General features: G+C 50.2%; 1 protein-coding gene across 8 annotated transcripts in view; it reads right to left on the bottom strand.

Moving 5' to 3' along the window:
* The window catches only part of LOC135520471 (kin of IRRE-like protein 3), a 54333-nt gene that overhangs the window by 16529 nt on the left and 20616 nt on the right, over window positions 1-17188 (bottom strand). For all 8 annotated transcript variants that reach the window (XM_064946059.1, XM_064946060.1, XM_064946062.1 and 5 more), the window contains exons 2-4: window positions 8708-8860; window positions 7405-7554; window positions 5071-5228 (exon numbers count right to left, since the gene is read on the bottom strand). In XM_064946059.1, coding sequence (XP_064802131.1) covers window positions 5071-5228; window positions 7405-7554; window positions 8708-8860 — 461 coding nt within the window. The remainder of the gene's footprint in view (window positions 1-5070; window positions 5229-7404; window positions 7555-8707; window positions 8861-17188) is intronic.

Here is a 17188-nt window from a genome sequence, read left to right as displayed (position 1 = left end):
AGCTCTGCTGTACCCTGCCAAAGCCTGCTTAGATGAGCTCTGCTGTACCCTGCCATAGCCTGTTAAGCTGGGCTCTGCTGTACCCTGCCATAGCCTGCTTAGATGGTCTCTGCTGTACCCTGCCATAGCCTGCTTAGATGGTCTCTGCTGTACCCAGGCATAGGCTGCTTAGATGAGCTCTGCTGTACCCTGCCATAGCCTGGTTAGATGAGCTCTGCTGTACCCTGTCATAGCCTGCTTAGATGAGCTCTGCTTTACCCTGCAATAGCCTGCTTAGATGAGCTCTGCTGTACCCTGCCATAGCCACCTTAGACTGTCTCTGCTGTACCCTGCCATAGCCTGCTTAGTTGGGATCTGCTGTACCCTGCCATAGCCTGCTTAGATGAGCTCTGCTGTACCCTGCCATAGCCTGCTTAGACCGTCTCTGCTCTACCCTTCCATAGCCTGCTTAGATGGGCTCTGCTGTACCCTGCCATAGCCTGCTTAGATGAGCTCTGCTGTACCCTGCCATAGCCTGCTTAGATGAGCTGTGCTGTACCCTGCCATAGCCTGCTTAGATGGGCTCTGCTGAACCCTGCTATGGACTGCTTAGGTGGGCTCTGCTTTACCCTGCCATCGCCTGCTTAGACCGCCTCTGCTGTACCCTGCCATAGCCTGCTTAGACCGTCTCTGCTGTACCCTGCCATAGCCTGCTTAGACCGTCTCTGCTATACCCTGCCATAGCCTGCTTAGATGGGCTCTGCTTTACCCTGCCATAGCCTGCTTAGACCGCCTCTGCTGTACCCTGCCATAGCCTGCTTAGATGGGCTCTGCTGTACCCTGCCATAGCCTGCTTAGATGAGCTCTGCTGTACCCTGCCATGGCCTTTTAGATGGGCTCTGCTGTACCCTGCTATGGCCTGCTTAGGTGGGCTCTGCTGTACCCTGCCATAGCCTGCTTAGATGGGCTCTGCTGTACCCTGCCATCGCCTGCTTAGATTAGCTCTGCTGTACCCTGCCATAGCCTGCTTAGACCGTCTCTGCTGTACCCTGCCATAGCCTGCTTAGATGAGCTCTGCTGTACACTGCCATAGCCTGCTTAGACCGTCTCTGCTGTACCCTGCCATAGCCTGCTTAGACCGTCTCTGCTGTACCCTGCCATAGCCTGCTTAGACCGTCTCTGCTCTACCCTGCCATAGCCTGCTTAGATGGGCTCTGCTGTACCCTGCCATAGCCTGCTTAGATGAGCTCTGCTGTACCCTGCCATAGCCTGCTTAGATGAGCTGTGCTGTACCCTGCCATGGCCTGCTTAGATGGGCTCTGCTGTACCCTGCCATAGCCTGCTTAGACCGCCTCTGCTGTACCCTGCCATAGCCTGCTTAGATGAGCTCTGCTGTACCCTGCCATAGCCTGCTTAGACCGTCTCTGCTGTACCCTGCCATAGCCTGCTTAGATGGTCTCTGCTGTACCCTACCGTAGCCTGCTTAGTTGGGATCTGCTGTACCCTGACATAGCTTGCTTAGATGAGCTCTGCTGTACCCTGCCAAAGCCTGCTTAGATGAGCTCTGCTGTACCCTGCCATAGCCTGTTAAGCTGGGCTCTGCTGTACCCTGCCATAGCCTGCTTAGATGGTCTCTGCTGTACCCAGGCATAGGCTGCTTAGATGAGCTCTGCTGTACCCTGCCATAGCCTGGTTAGATGAGCTCTGCTGTACCCTGTCATAGCCTGCTTAGATGAGCTCTGCTTTACCCTGCAATAGCCTGCTTAGATGAGCTCTGCTGTACCCTGCCATAGCCTCCTTAGACTGTCTCTGCTGTACCCTGCCATAGCCTGCTTAGTTGGGATCTGCTGTACCCTGCCATAGCCTGCTTAGATGAGCTCTGCTGTACCCTGCCATAGCCTGCTTAGACCGTCTCTGCTCTACCCTTCCATAGCCTGCTTAGATGAGCTCTGCTGTACCCTGCCATAGCCTGCTTAGACCGTCTCTGCTGTACCCTGCCATAGCCTGCTTAGATGGGCTCTGCTGTACCCTGCCATAGCCTGCTTAGATGAGCTCTGCTGTACCCTGCCATAGCCTGCTTAGATGAGCTCTGCTGTACCCTGCCATAGCCTGCTTAGACCGTCTCTGCTGTACCCTGCCATAGCCTGCTTAGATGGGCTCTGCTGTACCCTGCCATAGCCTGTTTAGATGGGCTCTGCTGTACCCTGCCATAGCTTGCTTAGACCGTCTCTGCTGTACCCTGCCATAGCCTGCTTAGATGGGCTCTGCTGTACCCTGCCATAGCCTGCTTAGACCGTCTCTGCTGTACCCTGCCATAGCCTGCTTAGATGGGCTCTGCTGTACCCTGCCATAGCCTGCTTAGATGAGCTCTGCTGTACCCTGCCATAGCCTGCTTAGATGAGCTCTGCTGTACCCTGCCATAGCCTGCTTAGACCGTCTCTGCTGTACCCTTCCATAGCCTGCTTAGATGGGCTCTGCTGTACCCTGCCATAGCCTGCTTAGATGGGCTCTGCTGTACCCTGCCATAGCCTGCTTAGATGGGCTCTGCTGTACCCTGCCATAGCCTGCTTAGATGGGCTCTGCTGTACCCTGCCATAGCCTGCTTAGATGGGCTCTGCTGTACCCTGCCATAGCCTGCTTAGATGAGCTGTGCTGTACCCTGCCATAGCCTGCTTAGATGGGCTCTGCTGAACCCTGCTATGGACTGCTTAGGTGGGCTCTGCTTTACCCTGCCATCGCCTGCTTAGACCGCCTCTGCTGTACCCTGCCATAGCCTGCTTAGACCGTCTCTGCTGTACCCTGCCATAGCCTGCTTAGACCGTCTCTGCTGTACCCTGCCATAGCCTGCTTAGATGGTCTCTGCTGTACCCTACCGTAGCCTGCTTAGTTGGGATCTGCTGTACCCTGACATAGCTTGCTTAGATGAGCTCTGCTGTACCCTGCCAAAGCCTGCTTAGATGAGCTCTGCTGTACCCTGCCATAGCCTGTTAAGCTGGGCTCTGCTGTACCCTGCCATAGCCTGCTTAGATGGTCTCTGCTGTACCCTGCCATAGCCTGCTTAGATGGTCTCTGCTGTACCCAGGCATAGGCTGCTTAGATGAGCTCTGCTGTACCCTGCCATAGCCTGGTTAGATGAGCTCTGCTGTACCCTGCCATAGCCTGCTTAGATGGGCTCTGCTGTACCCTGCCATAGCCTGCTTAGATGAGCTCTGCTGTACCCTGCCATGGCCTTTTAGATGGGCTCTGCTGTACCCTGCTATGGCCTGCTTAGGTGGGCTCTGCTGTACCCTGCCATAGCCTGCTTAGACCGCCTCTGCTGTACCCTGCCATAGCCTGCTTAGATGGGCTCTGCTGTACCCTGCCATCGCCTGCTTAGATTAGCTCTGCTGTACCCTGCCATAGCCTGCTTAGACCGTCTCTGCTGTACCCTGCCATAGCCTGCTTAGATGAGCTCTGCTGTACACTGCCATAGCCTGCTTAGACCGTCTCTGCTGTACCCTGCCATAGCCTGCTTAGACCGTCTCTGCTGTACCCTGCCATAGCCTGCTTAGACCGTCTCTGCTCTACCCTGCCATAGCCTGCTTAGATGGGCTCTGCTGTACCCTGCCATAGCCTGCTTAGATGAGCTCTGCTGTACCCTGCCATAGCCTGCTTAGATGAGCTGTGCTGTACCCTGCCATGGCCTGCTTAGATGGGCTCTGCTGTACCCTGCCATAGCCTGCTTAGACCGCCTCTGCTGTACCCTGCCATAGCCTGCTTAGATGGTCTCTGCTGTACCCTACCGTAGCCTGCTTAGTTGGGATCTGCTGTACCCTGACATAGCTTGCTTAGATGAGCTCTGCTGTACCCTGCCAAAGCCTGCTTAGATGAGCTCTGCTGTACCCTGCCATAGCCTGTTAAGCTGGGCTCTGCTGTACCCTGCCATAGCCTGCTTAGATGGTCTCTGCTGTACCCAGGCATAGGCTGCTTAGATGAGCTCTGCTGTACCCTGCCATAGCCTGGTTAGATGAGCTCTGCTGTACCCTGTCATAGCCTGCTTAGATGAGCTCTGCTTTACCCTGCAATAGCCTGCTTAGATGAGCTCTGCTGTACCCTGCCATAGCCTCCTTAGACTGTCTCTGCTGTACCCTGCCATAGCCTGCTTAGTTGGGATCTGCTGTACCCTGCCATAGCCTGCTTAGATGAGCTCTGCTGTACCCTGCCATAGCCTGCTTAGACCGTCTCTGCTCTACCCTTCCATAGCCTGCTTAGATGAGCTCTGCTGTACCCTGCCATAGCCTGCTTAGACCGTCTCTGCTGTACCCTGCCATAGCCTGCTTAGATGGGCTCTGCTGTACCCTGCCATAGCCTGCTTAGATGAGCTCTGCTGTACCCTGCCATAGCCTGCTTAGATGAGCTCTGCTGTACCCTGCCATAGCCTGCTTAGACCGTCTCTGCTGTACCCTGCCATAGCCTGCTTAGATGGGCTCTGCTGTACCCTGCCATAGCCTGTTTAGATGGGCTCTGCTGTACCCTGCCATAGCTTGCTTAGACCGTCTCTGCTGTACCCTGCCATAGCCTGCTTAGATGGGCTCTGCTGTACCCTGCCATAGCCTGCTTAGACCGTCTCTGCTGTACCCTGCCATAGCCTGCTTAGATGGGCTCTGCTGTACCCTGCCATAGCCTGCTTAGATGAGCTCTGCTGTACCCTGCCATAGCCTGCTTAGATGAGCTCTGCTGTACCCTGCCATAGCCTGCTTAGACCGTCTCTGCTGTACCCTTCCATAGCCTGCTTAGATGGGCTCTGCTGTACCCTGCCATAGAGTTCTTAGATGGGCTCTGCTGTACCCTGCCATAGCCTGCTTAGATGGGCTCTGCTGTACCCTGCCATAGCCTGCTTAGATGGGCTCTGCTGTACCCTGCCATAGCCTGCTTAGATGGGCTCTGCTGTACCCTGCCATAGCCTGCTTAGGTAGGCTCTGCTGTACTCTGCTGTGCTGTGTTGGTGTTGTGTGGGTGTTAGTGGATCCTGATGAGGTTGGGCATGGCCCTGCTCTCTCTAACCTGCCCTGGCCCGACTTGTTATCTGATTATGCTGTAGTCTTTCTGTACCTTTGAGTATATGGCCGTGTCCATGACCTCTCCGTCTCTATACCAGGTGATCTCGGCGGCAGGCTTGGCCCCCGAGGCACGGCAGGTGAGGTTGTAGGGTGTGTGGGCCTTCACACGTATGATAGGACCCCCCTCCACCACCGGGTCTGTGGGGGGAACTTCAGGGAGAGAAGAAGGAAACCCAACGCATTCATGTTAGAGGAGAGAAACAACCCACCAAACTGAAAACTCCTTTTACAGTACACAGCTACTGAATGAGAGGAACATCTAGTGAGATTAATGTGATGTGTTAACGCTGCATCAATTCATCCACTGAACACAGAGAAAACAATATCCTTTCATCATCGTGTTGGTTCGCGAGGTGTGTTTCTACTTTGTAGACTGGAATGGAAACCGACAACATTTGGCTTTGAGAAGAAAAAAAGAGAAGAGCTATTTCATTTTCCTTCTTAACATTGAGACTGGCATTAGTACACTTTTACTCCCACTGTTGCCCAGTGATGTTTCTTCTGAATTGCTTATTTGTTCATTTATTTGCATGGTTTCGCACACGCTGCCACCCCTGATGAAGGTGTCTATCTCCCCAGGCAATAACGGCAGGCGTAAACAGCAGCAGGCCTGCGCCCCGGTCTATCTCTCTCTCTTGCTCCCTCCGCTGAACCAATTTCTGTGTGTGTATCTGAATTGTCAGAGGTCCTTCCGCCACCCGGACACTAATGGAATCCGAGTGCTAGGTGATTTTAATTTCCATGCCGACTCCCTTGGCTGCTCTCCCGCCGTTGACTCCTTTGAATACGCCAGATTTTTTTGGTCTCATCTGGCTGCATTGATTTCCACACACAGACACACACACACACACACACACACACACACACACACACACACACACACACACACACACACACACACACACACACACACACACACACACACACACACACACACACACACACACACACACACACACACACACACACACACACACACACACACACACACACACTTCAAGACCCTAGCCTCTGTGAATCTGTGTTCTCGAAACAGGCCTACACACACACCCCGGTCCCTGCTTGATTTGCTCCTCTCTTAATGGGGACATTCTATTGGTGTTAGGACACAACATCTACTGCCTTTTCTGTCCACAAAGGCTCACGCTAACCAATCAAACAGTCCATCCTCGTCCACCTCCACTCTGTGCAGTGCGGGCGTTGTGAAGCTGGGTTTGGGTGGGTGTATGTGATCTCTATTGACCGCACTGCATTGTGCTGTTTCGAGCTGCGCGTGGTCGTAGGAGCGGAGAGGAAGTGGATAGTGAGCTGAGCGTGGCCCAACACTGAGTCAAGCCAATTAGAGCAGTGTTCTTCATCATGGGTCGTCAGAATTCACAACCAGCCTTTCATTCGCTTCCTTTTCTTCTCCCCCTCGTCTCGCTGCTTAAACGAGCTCATAAAATGACAGAAACAAGCAGGGCAGTGGGGAGACAGTACAGTAGCCTAGCCTTGTTGTTGGTGCATAGAGCCGAGGCTCCGGTGTCTTCTGTAACGGTCTCTCTGCTTTGTTGGGTGTATTTGCCAGATCATCAGAGAGACGTTCAGTAAAGACTAACGAATGTGCTGCTGCCTGTTCCCCCATCGGCCACCAGGTGCCAGCAGTGTTTCACTGTCTGGGAGTCCCACGAGGGGCCTCTCTCTCTCCTCTCACTCCCCTCCGCATCCCTCTCTCCACCACCACCCTCCTCTCCCCACCTCTGGATGCCTGGTGAATATGTAGATCACTCACTTTGCGTTAATGTAAAAGCTGCCCCACAGTTGACAAATATTGTGACTCACTGTAAAATGTGCTAACTGTGCAGAACTTGACTTTTTAAGTGTCCACGCAAGTCATTTGTGACTGCAGCAATCACATTATCCTAGACTTCCACAGTCTTGATTATCGATACTGAAGGAAAATAGTTTTTTTTGCTGGCTCTGTTGGGTTTGAAAAATATTTACAGGGCTGATATACGGCAGTAAGTACATTTTACAGGTGTTATTTGTAAAAGTTGATAACAGCAGGTGATGTCATAAATAGTGACAAGACATAGAAACTGTGAGCATTTTAAACATGTGTGTGCGTGTATGTGTGTGTGTGTGTGTGTGTGTGTGTGTGTGTGTGTGTGTGTGTGTGTGTGTGTGTGTGTGTGTGTGTGTGTGTGTGTGTGTGTGTGTGTGTGTGTGTGTGTGTGTGTGTGTGTGTGTGTGTGTGTGTGTGTGTGTGTGTGAGTGAGTGAGTGAGTGAGTGAGTGAGTGAGTGAGTGAGTCCTTGTGCGGTGTGTGCAGCAGCTGTGTATCTTACCTAGAACAGTGAGCTTGGCTCGGTGGGAGCGCAGTCCGGCCTGCGTAGCCTGACACTCGTACACGGCGTCATCCGCCAGCTCTGCCGAGTCGATCATCAAGCTGTGCTCGCCTGATAGCGGGTCGCCCATTAAGGAGTAGCGTGTCCACCCTGCATTAAGCCAACACAAGGAATACAGTGAGCCAGAGAATGGGAAAGAAAACAAGAAAACAAACCCAACAATCAACAGCAGAACAACAAACCCAAACTGGAATGAAAATACTGCAAAATGAGCAGACTCACGCCACAAACAAACGCCAAGGGCCTTTAAGACATAAATGGAAATGGTGCTGCACCACCCCCGGTTAAGCACTGAGCCGTTCAGTTGGCTGAGCAGCGTGGGACTGGCTAGGGGAAGGCCACAGCTACATGTGAGACTGGGGCGTGAGGCGACTGACTGTCCTTTAAAGCACAGACAAAATCAAGATGTAGTGTCTAAGGTCAACCCCGAGCCTCATCCACCTTCCCACTAGTCCAGAACACAGCTAAATGTCAGCGCGTGACACCAGCCAATTGATTATCCACCTTGGTACAAAAGCCTCAAAATGCTAAACAACAAATTAAATGCTCTGTGTCTGTTTGTGGTAGAGAGGCTGTCTGCAGTATATTTGTTTCTCTCCACCTCCATTAATTTGAGTAGACAGACAGACAGAGAGCCAAGGCTTCCTAATGAGACCATGAATTGATCAGGGGGTGGGGGAGAGAAGTAGGGGAGCTAGAGTGTGACAGAGAGAAAGACAAAGAGAAAGAGAGAGATGGGGGAGACAGAGAGAGAGAGAGGGAGGGTGGAGAGAGAGAGAGGGAGAGAGAGGGAGGAGACAGAGAGAGGGGGAAGACAGAGCGAGAAAGAGAGAGAGAGAGAGAGGGAGAGGGGGTCAGAGAGAGGGGGAAGACAGAGCGAGAGAGAGAGAGAGAGCGAGCGAGAGAGAGAGAGAGAGAAAGAGAGAGAGAGAGGGGGGAGACAGAGAGAGAGGGGGAAGACACAGAGAGAGAGAGAGAGGGGGGGAGACAGAGAGAGAAGGGGAAGACAGAGAGAGAGAGAGAGAGAGAGAGAGAGAGAGAGAGAGGGAGACGGGGGACACAGAGAGAGAGGGGGAAGACACAGAGAGAGAGAGGGGGGGAGACAGAGAGAGAGGGGGAAGACAGAGAGAGAGAGAGAGAGAGAGAGAGAGAGAGAGGGAGACGGGGGACACAGAGAGAGAGGGGGGGGAGACAGAGAGAGAGGGGGATGACAGAGAGCGAGACACACAGATCAGATGCATACCTGGCAGATCTCTTTCTCCACCCAGCGCCAGGCCGTCTTTGGTCCACTGCACCATTCCTCGGTACCCCACGATGACACAGGGCAGAGTCACCGATTGACCAGACACCACTACCTGGTCTTGGGGCTGCTGGGAAAAGTAGGCTGCTCGGGTAGCTGTTGGAAGAAGAGGGAGGTTTGATGAGTAACATGTAATGATATAATCTAATAGAGATGATTGAGCCAAATTCATGGCCATATTTAGCCTGGCCCCATAATGGACTGGCTTGTTCATTCTGTTGTTTACATGTTGCCATGTTGTTACATGGGGTGGATGGAGGAGGCTGAAAATATGTATTTTCTCATTAAAATGGTGGCTGAGCTGAGCAGGAAGAGTCAGCTGCCTCATGACTTATTTAACTCTTTCCCCAGACCATATGGCAGCCATCGCACGGTGACACGAAACAAGCACACTGCGAAGGAGAGAAATCTGCCACTCTTTGGGGGAGCTTTTTGTTAAAATGGAAGTTATACAATCAAAACTCCATTAAGTGTCCCGGGGGAAGCATCCGTCTGAGCCTGCTCAACGTCAACCAAGACACCTGCCTCTGTCTGTTCCATTGCTGTGTTTAAGGATGGGACACACATTCACGGAACACACATGGAACACACACACACACACGCACTGAAAGCTGTTGGCTTGCCTTCACTCACACTCACTGGAATCCACACCCACAACACACACACTTGCATCGCAACCCACACCTGCACACACACACACACACACACACACACACACACACACACACACACACACACACACACACACACACACACACACACACACACACACACACACACACACACACACACACACACACACACACACACACACATAAAGTTTGAATACGACTCCTTGTTTCCCCCTGTTTGTGCCACGATGCTGGAGATTGAGTATTACAAACCCAACTGGCAGGGGAAGTAGATGGCTCCCCTCCAGAGGTAGAGCTAAACCATTGGGGGAGATATGAAGAGAGGAGAGGGCTGTGAGAGAACAGAGTTGGTTGGCTAAGTAGAGAAGAGAAGAGAAAGAGAGGGCTTTATCTTTCCTTTAAAAGAAAGAACCTTCCTTCATTTTTTTTATTTTCTCTCTCTCTCTCCCCCCACCCACCCCCACCCCTCTTTCAATAGGAGAATGGGGGGCCAGGGGGAAGATAAAGAGAGCTCTATTCAGTCAGTGCTAAGCCCCTCTCCAATGGGTCTCTGGGTGGGAGTACTTAAACAGACAGGCTGGGGGGGGACTCTCCTGGGGAAAGAAAAGCTGATGAAAGGAGGGCAACATACGGCGGCCAGAGACGCGCTATTGTCCTCTTGTCCCTCTCTTTTAATAGGCCTCTTCATTTCCAATCAATCCTGCTAAATGCAAGTTTAATAGCTTTTCAATAGCAGATATTGCCCCCCGAGGGAAGCTAGGAATTTCTCTCTCCTTCTCAACCCGCTCACCCCTCTCTCTCACTCCCTCTCCCCTCTCTCTCACTCCATCATTCTCTCTAGCTTTTCTTTCTTTTCAAAAGGTGGCTACCGAGGTTGGTTGGCAGTGTTTGTTCCCTACTCAATTATCCACTTCATCTAGGCTGGACCAGGACCACTGACTGAACCCTGTTCTTCTCCTCCTCCCCCACTTCCCTAACCTCCCTCCCTCCAGTATAATCAGACCTGCCAAACAGTTAGCCCATCAGGAACGTGAATTCTCCATGGCTCAAGCCTTGCAGCTTGCAGCTCTCCTAACACGTACTGCTTTCCACGTCTGCCCAAGCACTCTCCTCCTTTCTTCTCCTTTTAGGATGAGAAAGATGGAGAAATGGAAATAAAAATGGGAAGAAATGGAGATAATCATGTATAATAGCAGTGAATATCAACAGGAAAGTCCACTAACCCTAATTCCCTTTATATTGCTAATGTGTTTAAATAAGCATATCAATCTGTGTGTGTACGGGCATGGAGGTGTATTCTTGTGTGTATATGTGTCTGTGTCATAGACTGCAGATCAAAGGAGTCCAATTTGAGTGTCAATGAGTAGTGAAATGTTTTCATGCTCAGGCTATTAAGCATTTGGTGAAGGCTGGCATTTTCTAGTCATGCCTTCAAAACTGCTGCTTTTATAGGCTGTCTGTCCCTAATGTTCGGCTTTTATGAGCTATATCGAGCATTTTCATAGGCCGCTCCGCTGGATGGCGCGTTGGGGACTTTCCTCTTTATGTTTGCTGCAGTATAAACATTGATTGCAATTAAGTATCTTGCCCACAGTACCTAAATGTTTACAATGGGCCATCCTTTATCACACTGGCAGGTTGTTAGAAATGGATTACATCTGTTACCTCTGTTACTCTCTCTCTGTCTGTCTCTCTTGGTCTCTGTCTCTCTCTGGGTCTCTCTGTCTCTCTCTCTTTCTCTCTGTCTCTCTTTCTCTCTATGTCTCTCTCTCTGTTTCTCTCTCTGTCTCTCTCTCTGTCTCTCTCTCTTTCTCTCTCTCTCTCTCTGTCTCTCTCAGTCTCTCTCTTTCTCTCTCGCTCTGTCTCTCTCTCCCTCTCTCTCTCTCTGTCTTTCTCAATTTGTCTCTCTCTTGCTTTCTTTCTTTCTCTCACATTTTCTCTCTTTTTCTCTCCCTTTCTCTTTCCTTCTTTCTCTCTCTCTCTCTCACGTTCACTCTCTCTCTCTCTTCTCTCACACACACACGTATGGGTACATTTTTATATATAGCCTGTGTGATATAGACTGACAAATTGCTTCACACCATGGTGTGATTCATTGCATTCCAAATTCCTTATTGAGAATGCTCAACAAAACATCTCCGCTGGCTAATGAGTCATTGCATATTCCTTTAATTCCTCCTTGCTGAATTAGCCAATTCCTTGACGGTGTATTAGCAGCTTAATTACATGAATACATTTCTGACAGGGGAGAGAGGGAGTAAAGGAGAGGACAGGAGGGGCCGTGGGTGTGAAGTGGTCCTCGTGTGTTGCTGTCTACCGTCTCTCTCCTCCTCACACACACACACACACACACACACACACACACACACACACACACACACACACACACACACACACACACACACACACACACACACACACACACACACACACACACACACACACACATTATTGAGGAGGTGTTTTTGGTAATGATGGGCTGGTACTTTTCAAAAACAGGTAACACCTCTGACCTGTGTGTGTGTGTGTGTGTGTGTGTGTGTGTGTGTGTGTGTGTGTGTGTGTGTGTGTGTGTGTGTGTGTGTGTGTGTGTGTGTGTGTGTGTGTGTGTGTGTGTGTGTGTGTGTGTGCGTGCGTGCGTGCGTGCGTGCGTGCGTGCGTGCGTGCGTGTGTGTCCATCTCTTCAGTAACAAGGTCAAAATACACTTGGCCTGTTACATTTGAATCCCGATTTTTTTAAATGGAATATAATTTCACGGCGGTGGATGCACAGGGGAGGTCAGTGTGTGTGTGCCTCAGTGCGTGCCTGTGTGTATTTGTTGCAGCATAAATAGGGCAAGCAAATTGTAAGGGATTGGAGGGCACATTTAGCAGTTACTTTGACATAGTGACTTTGCCTTCTCCGTCACACGGTCAGAGTTAAGTCCAGAACAGCAGGGCTGACATGGAGCATAACATATTAAAGAGCTTTGCAGTCCCCTGGCACCAGCCTTCCTATCTCTCTGTGCCATCTGAACGGATAGGGAGGGAGGGAGTCACAATGCTGCTGATGGGGACAGGATGGACAGATGTCTCCAATGATCCGCTACTGGGCATCTGCACTGGGGACTAACATGGCCTTGATGGATTTATGGGGAAGTGTGTCTGTGTGGCACTTTGTGTGTGTGTGTGTCCTGTTCTTTTCTCAGTGCAGTCCAATTAAGTAGTGGATGTGACCTTTGGGTGCACTGGGGCTAACTACTGAAAGCAGCAAATCACTATAATCATAATCTTTCATGCCAACTTAGCGGCCTGGCTAAAACAAGCTTGGAAGCCCTAAACCCCAAAAAAGGGATCTCGCACCACACACAACCACACACACAGACACTTTATGTATATTTATCACTTAAGTGTCCTCGTAATGCTAGTGTAGGTTCCATGGACAACCAGGGAGACTCAACAGCCTACTTCAGCTACACAGGCTGCCATTGGTTATACAATGACACTTAAAGTGTGTGTGTGTGTGTGTGTGTGTGTGTGGGGGTGTGGGTGTGGAAACTCAGGCTAAGAGGTTCTGAGCTCAGTAGAGGAAGGAACCGTTTCTATTTCAGGATAATCTTGAGTGTCCTCTCTTCCCATCCACTGAAGTCCGGCTCTAGAGAGCACCGCCCCGATCTAACAGGCTCTATAAACATGAGCACTCTCAACTTGACTGGGCAATCTCCCAGTGACAGTACCAGTGTTCTATATCTTAGGGGTGTTGGTGTGGATATTCCACAGTAGCAGTGTTCTATGTCTCAGGGGTGTTGGTGTGGATATTCCACAGTGGCAGTGTTCTATGTGTCAGTGGTGTTGGTGTGGATATTCCACAGTACCAGTGTTCTATGTCTCAGTGGTGTTGGTGTGGATATTCCACAGTACCAGTGTTCTATGTCTCAGGGGTGTTGGTGTGGATATTCCACAGTAGCAGTGTTCCATGTCTCAGGGGTGTTGGTGTGGATATTCCACAGTAGCAGTGTTCTATGTCTCAGGGGTGTTGGTGTGGATATTCCACAGTAGCAGTGTTCTATGTCTCAGGGGTGTTGGTGTGGATATTCCACAGTAGCAGTGTTCTATGTCTCAGGGGTGTTGGTGTGGATATTCCACAGTAGCAGTGTTCTATGTCTCAGGGGTGTTGGTGTGGATATTCCACAGTAGCAGTGTTCTATGTCTCAGGGGTGTTGGTGTGGATATTCCACAGTAGCAGTGTTCTATGTCTCAGGGGTGTTGGTGTGGATATTCCACAGTAGCAGTGTTCTATGTCTCAGGGGTGTTGGTGTGGATATTCCACAGTAGCAGTGTTCTATGTGTCAGTGGTGTTGGTGTGGATATTCCACAGTAGCAGTGTTCTATGTGTCAGTGGTGTTGGTGTGGATATTCCACAGTAGCAGTGTTCTATGTCTCAGGGGTGTTGGTGTGGATATTCCACAGTAGCAGTGTTCTATGTGTCAGGGGTGTTGGTGTGGATATTCCACAGTAGCAGTGTTCTATGTCTCAGGGGTGTTGGTGTGGATATTCCACAGTAGCAGTGTTCTATGTGTCAGTGGTGTTGGTGTGGATATTCCACAGTAGCAGTGTTCTATGTCTCAGGGGTGTTGGTGTGGATATTCCACAGTAGCAGTGTTCTATGTGTCAGTGGTGTTGGTGTGGATATTCCACAGTAGCAGTGTTCTATGTGTCAGTGGTGTTGGTGTGGATATTCCACAGTAGCAGTGTTCTATGTCTCAGGGGTGTTGGTGTGGATATTCCACAGTAGCAGTGTTCTATGTGTCAGTGGTGTTGGTGTGGATATTCCACAGTAGCAGTGTTCTATGTGTCAGTGGTGTTGGTGTGGATATTCCACAGTAGCAGTGTTCTATGTGTCAGTGGTGTTGGTGTGGATATTCCACAGTAAAAGAGAGAATAAGAGGGGGAGGAAACACAAGCAGGAAAAAAAGAACACAAAACAACTTTCAAAAAAATGTCACGCTCAGAATAAACAAACCCTCTCCCCAAATACCATCTATTGTGCTGTGTCTAGATAAGGCCTCTATATCGGGCTACAAAATGCAAGCTCCATTTCTCTGTACTGAATGGTGATCCTTTTGTTTTGACTCAGGATCTTTTGTCTTCCTCTCATTGTCTCTCACTGCATGTGTTTTTGTGTGTATATGTGTGTATATGTGTGTATATGCGTGTGTATGTGTGTGTGAAAGTGTGAAAGTGTAAATATCCTGCTGTGTGTGTGAGCATGTGTAGAATGACAGCACATAATTCTTCGGCAGCTGAGCTGAAGAATTTGTTACAACGGGCATCACTGCTCCCTACCGTCAACAGGTCTGATTGGGCCAGGCTGTAATCTCATTACCATGTCTCCTACAGGAGTTGTGTGGACTTGGAGGGAAGCGAGCAGAGGATACCACCCACCACCCAAACACCACCATAGTCTCTAGTCTCCAGACACAGACACAGGCTGAATTTGTGACCGCCTGCATCTGCTTCTCTGGTCTTCAGACATGGTCCTGGCTGAAGCATGCCTGTGTTTGTCTCTCTCCCTTTATCTGGCCTTGTCTCTAATGCCTTATCTCCTCCCCACCTCGCATTCCAGACGCACTTTTCTTATCTCTCTACCCATAACTCCCCTTTTCTCCCCTTTGTGCATTTTTGTCGTCTAAATTGCAGTCTAACAGCTTTTTAAGAGCTGTTTTGCTGGAGTTGAATCCTCCTAGACTCCCCTTTCAGCCTTTCTTCCATTGTGAAGATTCTTGGCTCAGACCGGGACCTCTTTTATACAGAGAAGATCAGCCCATCCATCCACACGCCTGCCCCCCCTCCCCTCACTACCCAAACCCTCCAGACCCACCATTCTCCTCTACCATCCGTCCATCCCTCCACAAGTCACCCTCTTCGCCAGCTTCCCCCATCTCCCCTTCCTCTGTGTATCTCTCACACTATACAGTCAGTCAGCCGTGATCCCTGAAATCAGTGCCTTGCAAGCCCCTTTTCAGAATTATATACGGTGTTAGTAATTATTGATTTGTCTTTTCTTTAGCTCTTTCTGACACAGCGCCTTCTCCTCTCCACACTCCCCCGTCAGCATCGTCACCCAGCATCCCAGTCCCTCTCTCTTTCTCTGATCTCTGTCTCTATCTCTCATTCACACACTCTCTAATTCTCTCTCTCCCTATCCCTTTCTCTCCCTCTTTTTTCTCCATCCCAGGCGTGACAATTGCAAGGGTTTGTGTCAGCTTGTCAACACACTGTGCTAGAAGAACCAGGACAGCGGGAGGCAACAACAAGAAAAGACACACTGGAGTGAAAACCTGAGGTACTGTACGGTTGTAAAGAAAAATAACCATAAAAGTGGTCTCCTGTCAGGTCTAAATTGTAAAGGACCGGGGCTGTAAGAGGCGATTGATGGAATGCTGTAATCAGTCCGTCACATGTGCTGTCACCCTGCATGACGTTGATTTCCACGCTGCTCCCATCAGGGCGAGGCGGACTGTGAGGGAGGAGGGCCAAGGAGGAGCTGATCGCATGGGCAAGCAGCGGCTGTGTCTCCCTGGGCACCTGCCACCACAGACACAGTGGATGGAGTGATAGAGAGGTGGAGAGGAAAGGAGGAGAGGTCCGAGTAGTGCTGAAGGGATAAATACTGTGTCTGTGGATTGTGAAGAGAGAGAGAGAGTGTGTGTGTGTGTGTGTGTGTGTGTGTGTGTGTGTGTGTGTGTGTGTGTGTGTGTGTGTGTGTGTGTGTGTGTGTGTGTGTGTGTGTGTGTGTGTGTGTGTGTGTGTGTGTGTGTGTGTGTGTGTGTGTCAGAGACACTGGCACAGACACTTCCTGTGCTCTCTCTGGTGTCTCTAGTGAGCAGGAGAAGTTCTCTGAGTGTCATTATACCACAGTTGCCATTCCATTCACTGCTCCACTCCAGTGCCTAAGAGCTGACACTATACAGGGGGTGGCTAGCTGACTTGCTGGCTCGACGACTGGAAATGAAAAGCCATGAAATATAAAGAGGAGGGCAGAGGAGGGGGTTGGCGGTATAAAATTGTCTGTACACATCAGCCAACAGTCTGGCAAGATGTTGATTGAGCCAGTCTTGTCATTTGGTTCCCTTTTGCCCCCTGGTGTTTTCAGTACAAGACAGCTGCTGGCTGAATCAGTGTGTCATACTCACTCCCAGTCCGCCCCCTCGATCTCTCTCTCTCTCCTCTGTCTCTCCTCTCCCTCCTTCTCTCTAGTACTGCTTGGAAGGGGTTTCAGTATAATTTACTGTGCTTTTAAATCCTTAACTTCTTGTGCCGTTTGCAAAAGCCTGGATTTAGTGTGCACACAACAGCTGACATGCTGGATACAATGGCACTAGTGCTCAACATGTGATGGGAAGCATAGCTGCTCAAAAATGGCAAGCAAAAAAATAAATAAAACTCTTACATCCACCTCACTTCGCTCCCCAGCTGCAGAAAACCACAAGTAAACAAAAACAAATAATTAAACAATAGATTAAAAATCCATAAAACAATGAAAAGATCATGTTAGAGTGCCTCCTCCCCTTTCTTGCTCTCTTGCACTTTCGCTCAAAGGCAAAGGAAATGAAAACAAAGGAATTCTCCACTTAGACTCCACCACTGGGACTCTGGGTCCAATGCCCTGGGGTGTCAATTAATTTAGTCCAGGGATTTGTGGCCTACACTTCCTAATTGAGCCCAGTGGAGGCCCCCTTGGCTCTTCGCGATAGGAAGTAGTGCTTTTTTTTCTTTCTTCCTTTATTCTGATTATTTTTTAATTAGCGTG

The sequence above is a fragment of the Oncorhynchus masou genome, chromosome 29, assembly GCF_036934945.1.
Source record: "Oncorhynchus masou masou isolate Uvic2021 chromosome 29, UVic_Omas_1.1, whole genome shotgun sequence".
In the NCBI taxonomy this organism is placed as follows: domain Eukaryota; kingdom Metazoa; phylum Chordata; class Actinopteri; order Salmoniformes; family Salmonidae; genus Oncorhynchus; species Oncorhynchus masou.
The sequence above is the reverse complement of the archived record's forward strand: the minus strand, read 5'-3'. Positions and strand labels throughout refer to the sequence as shown.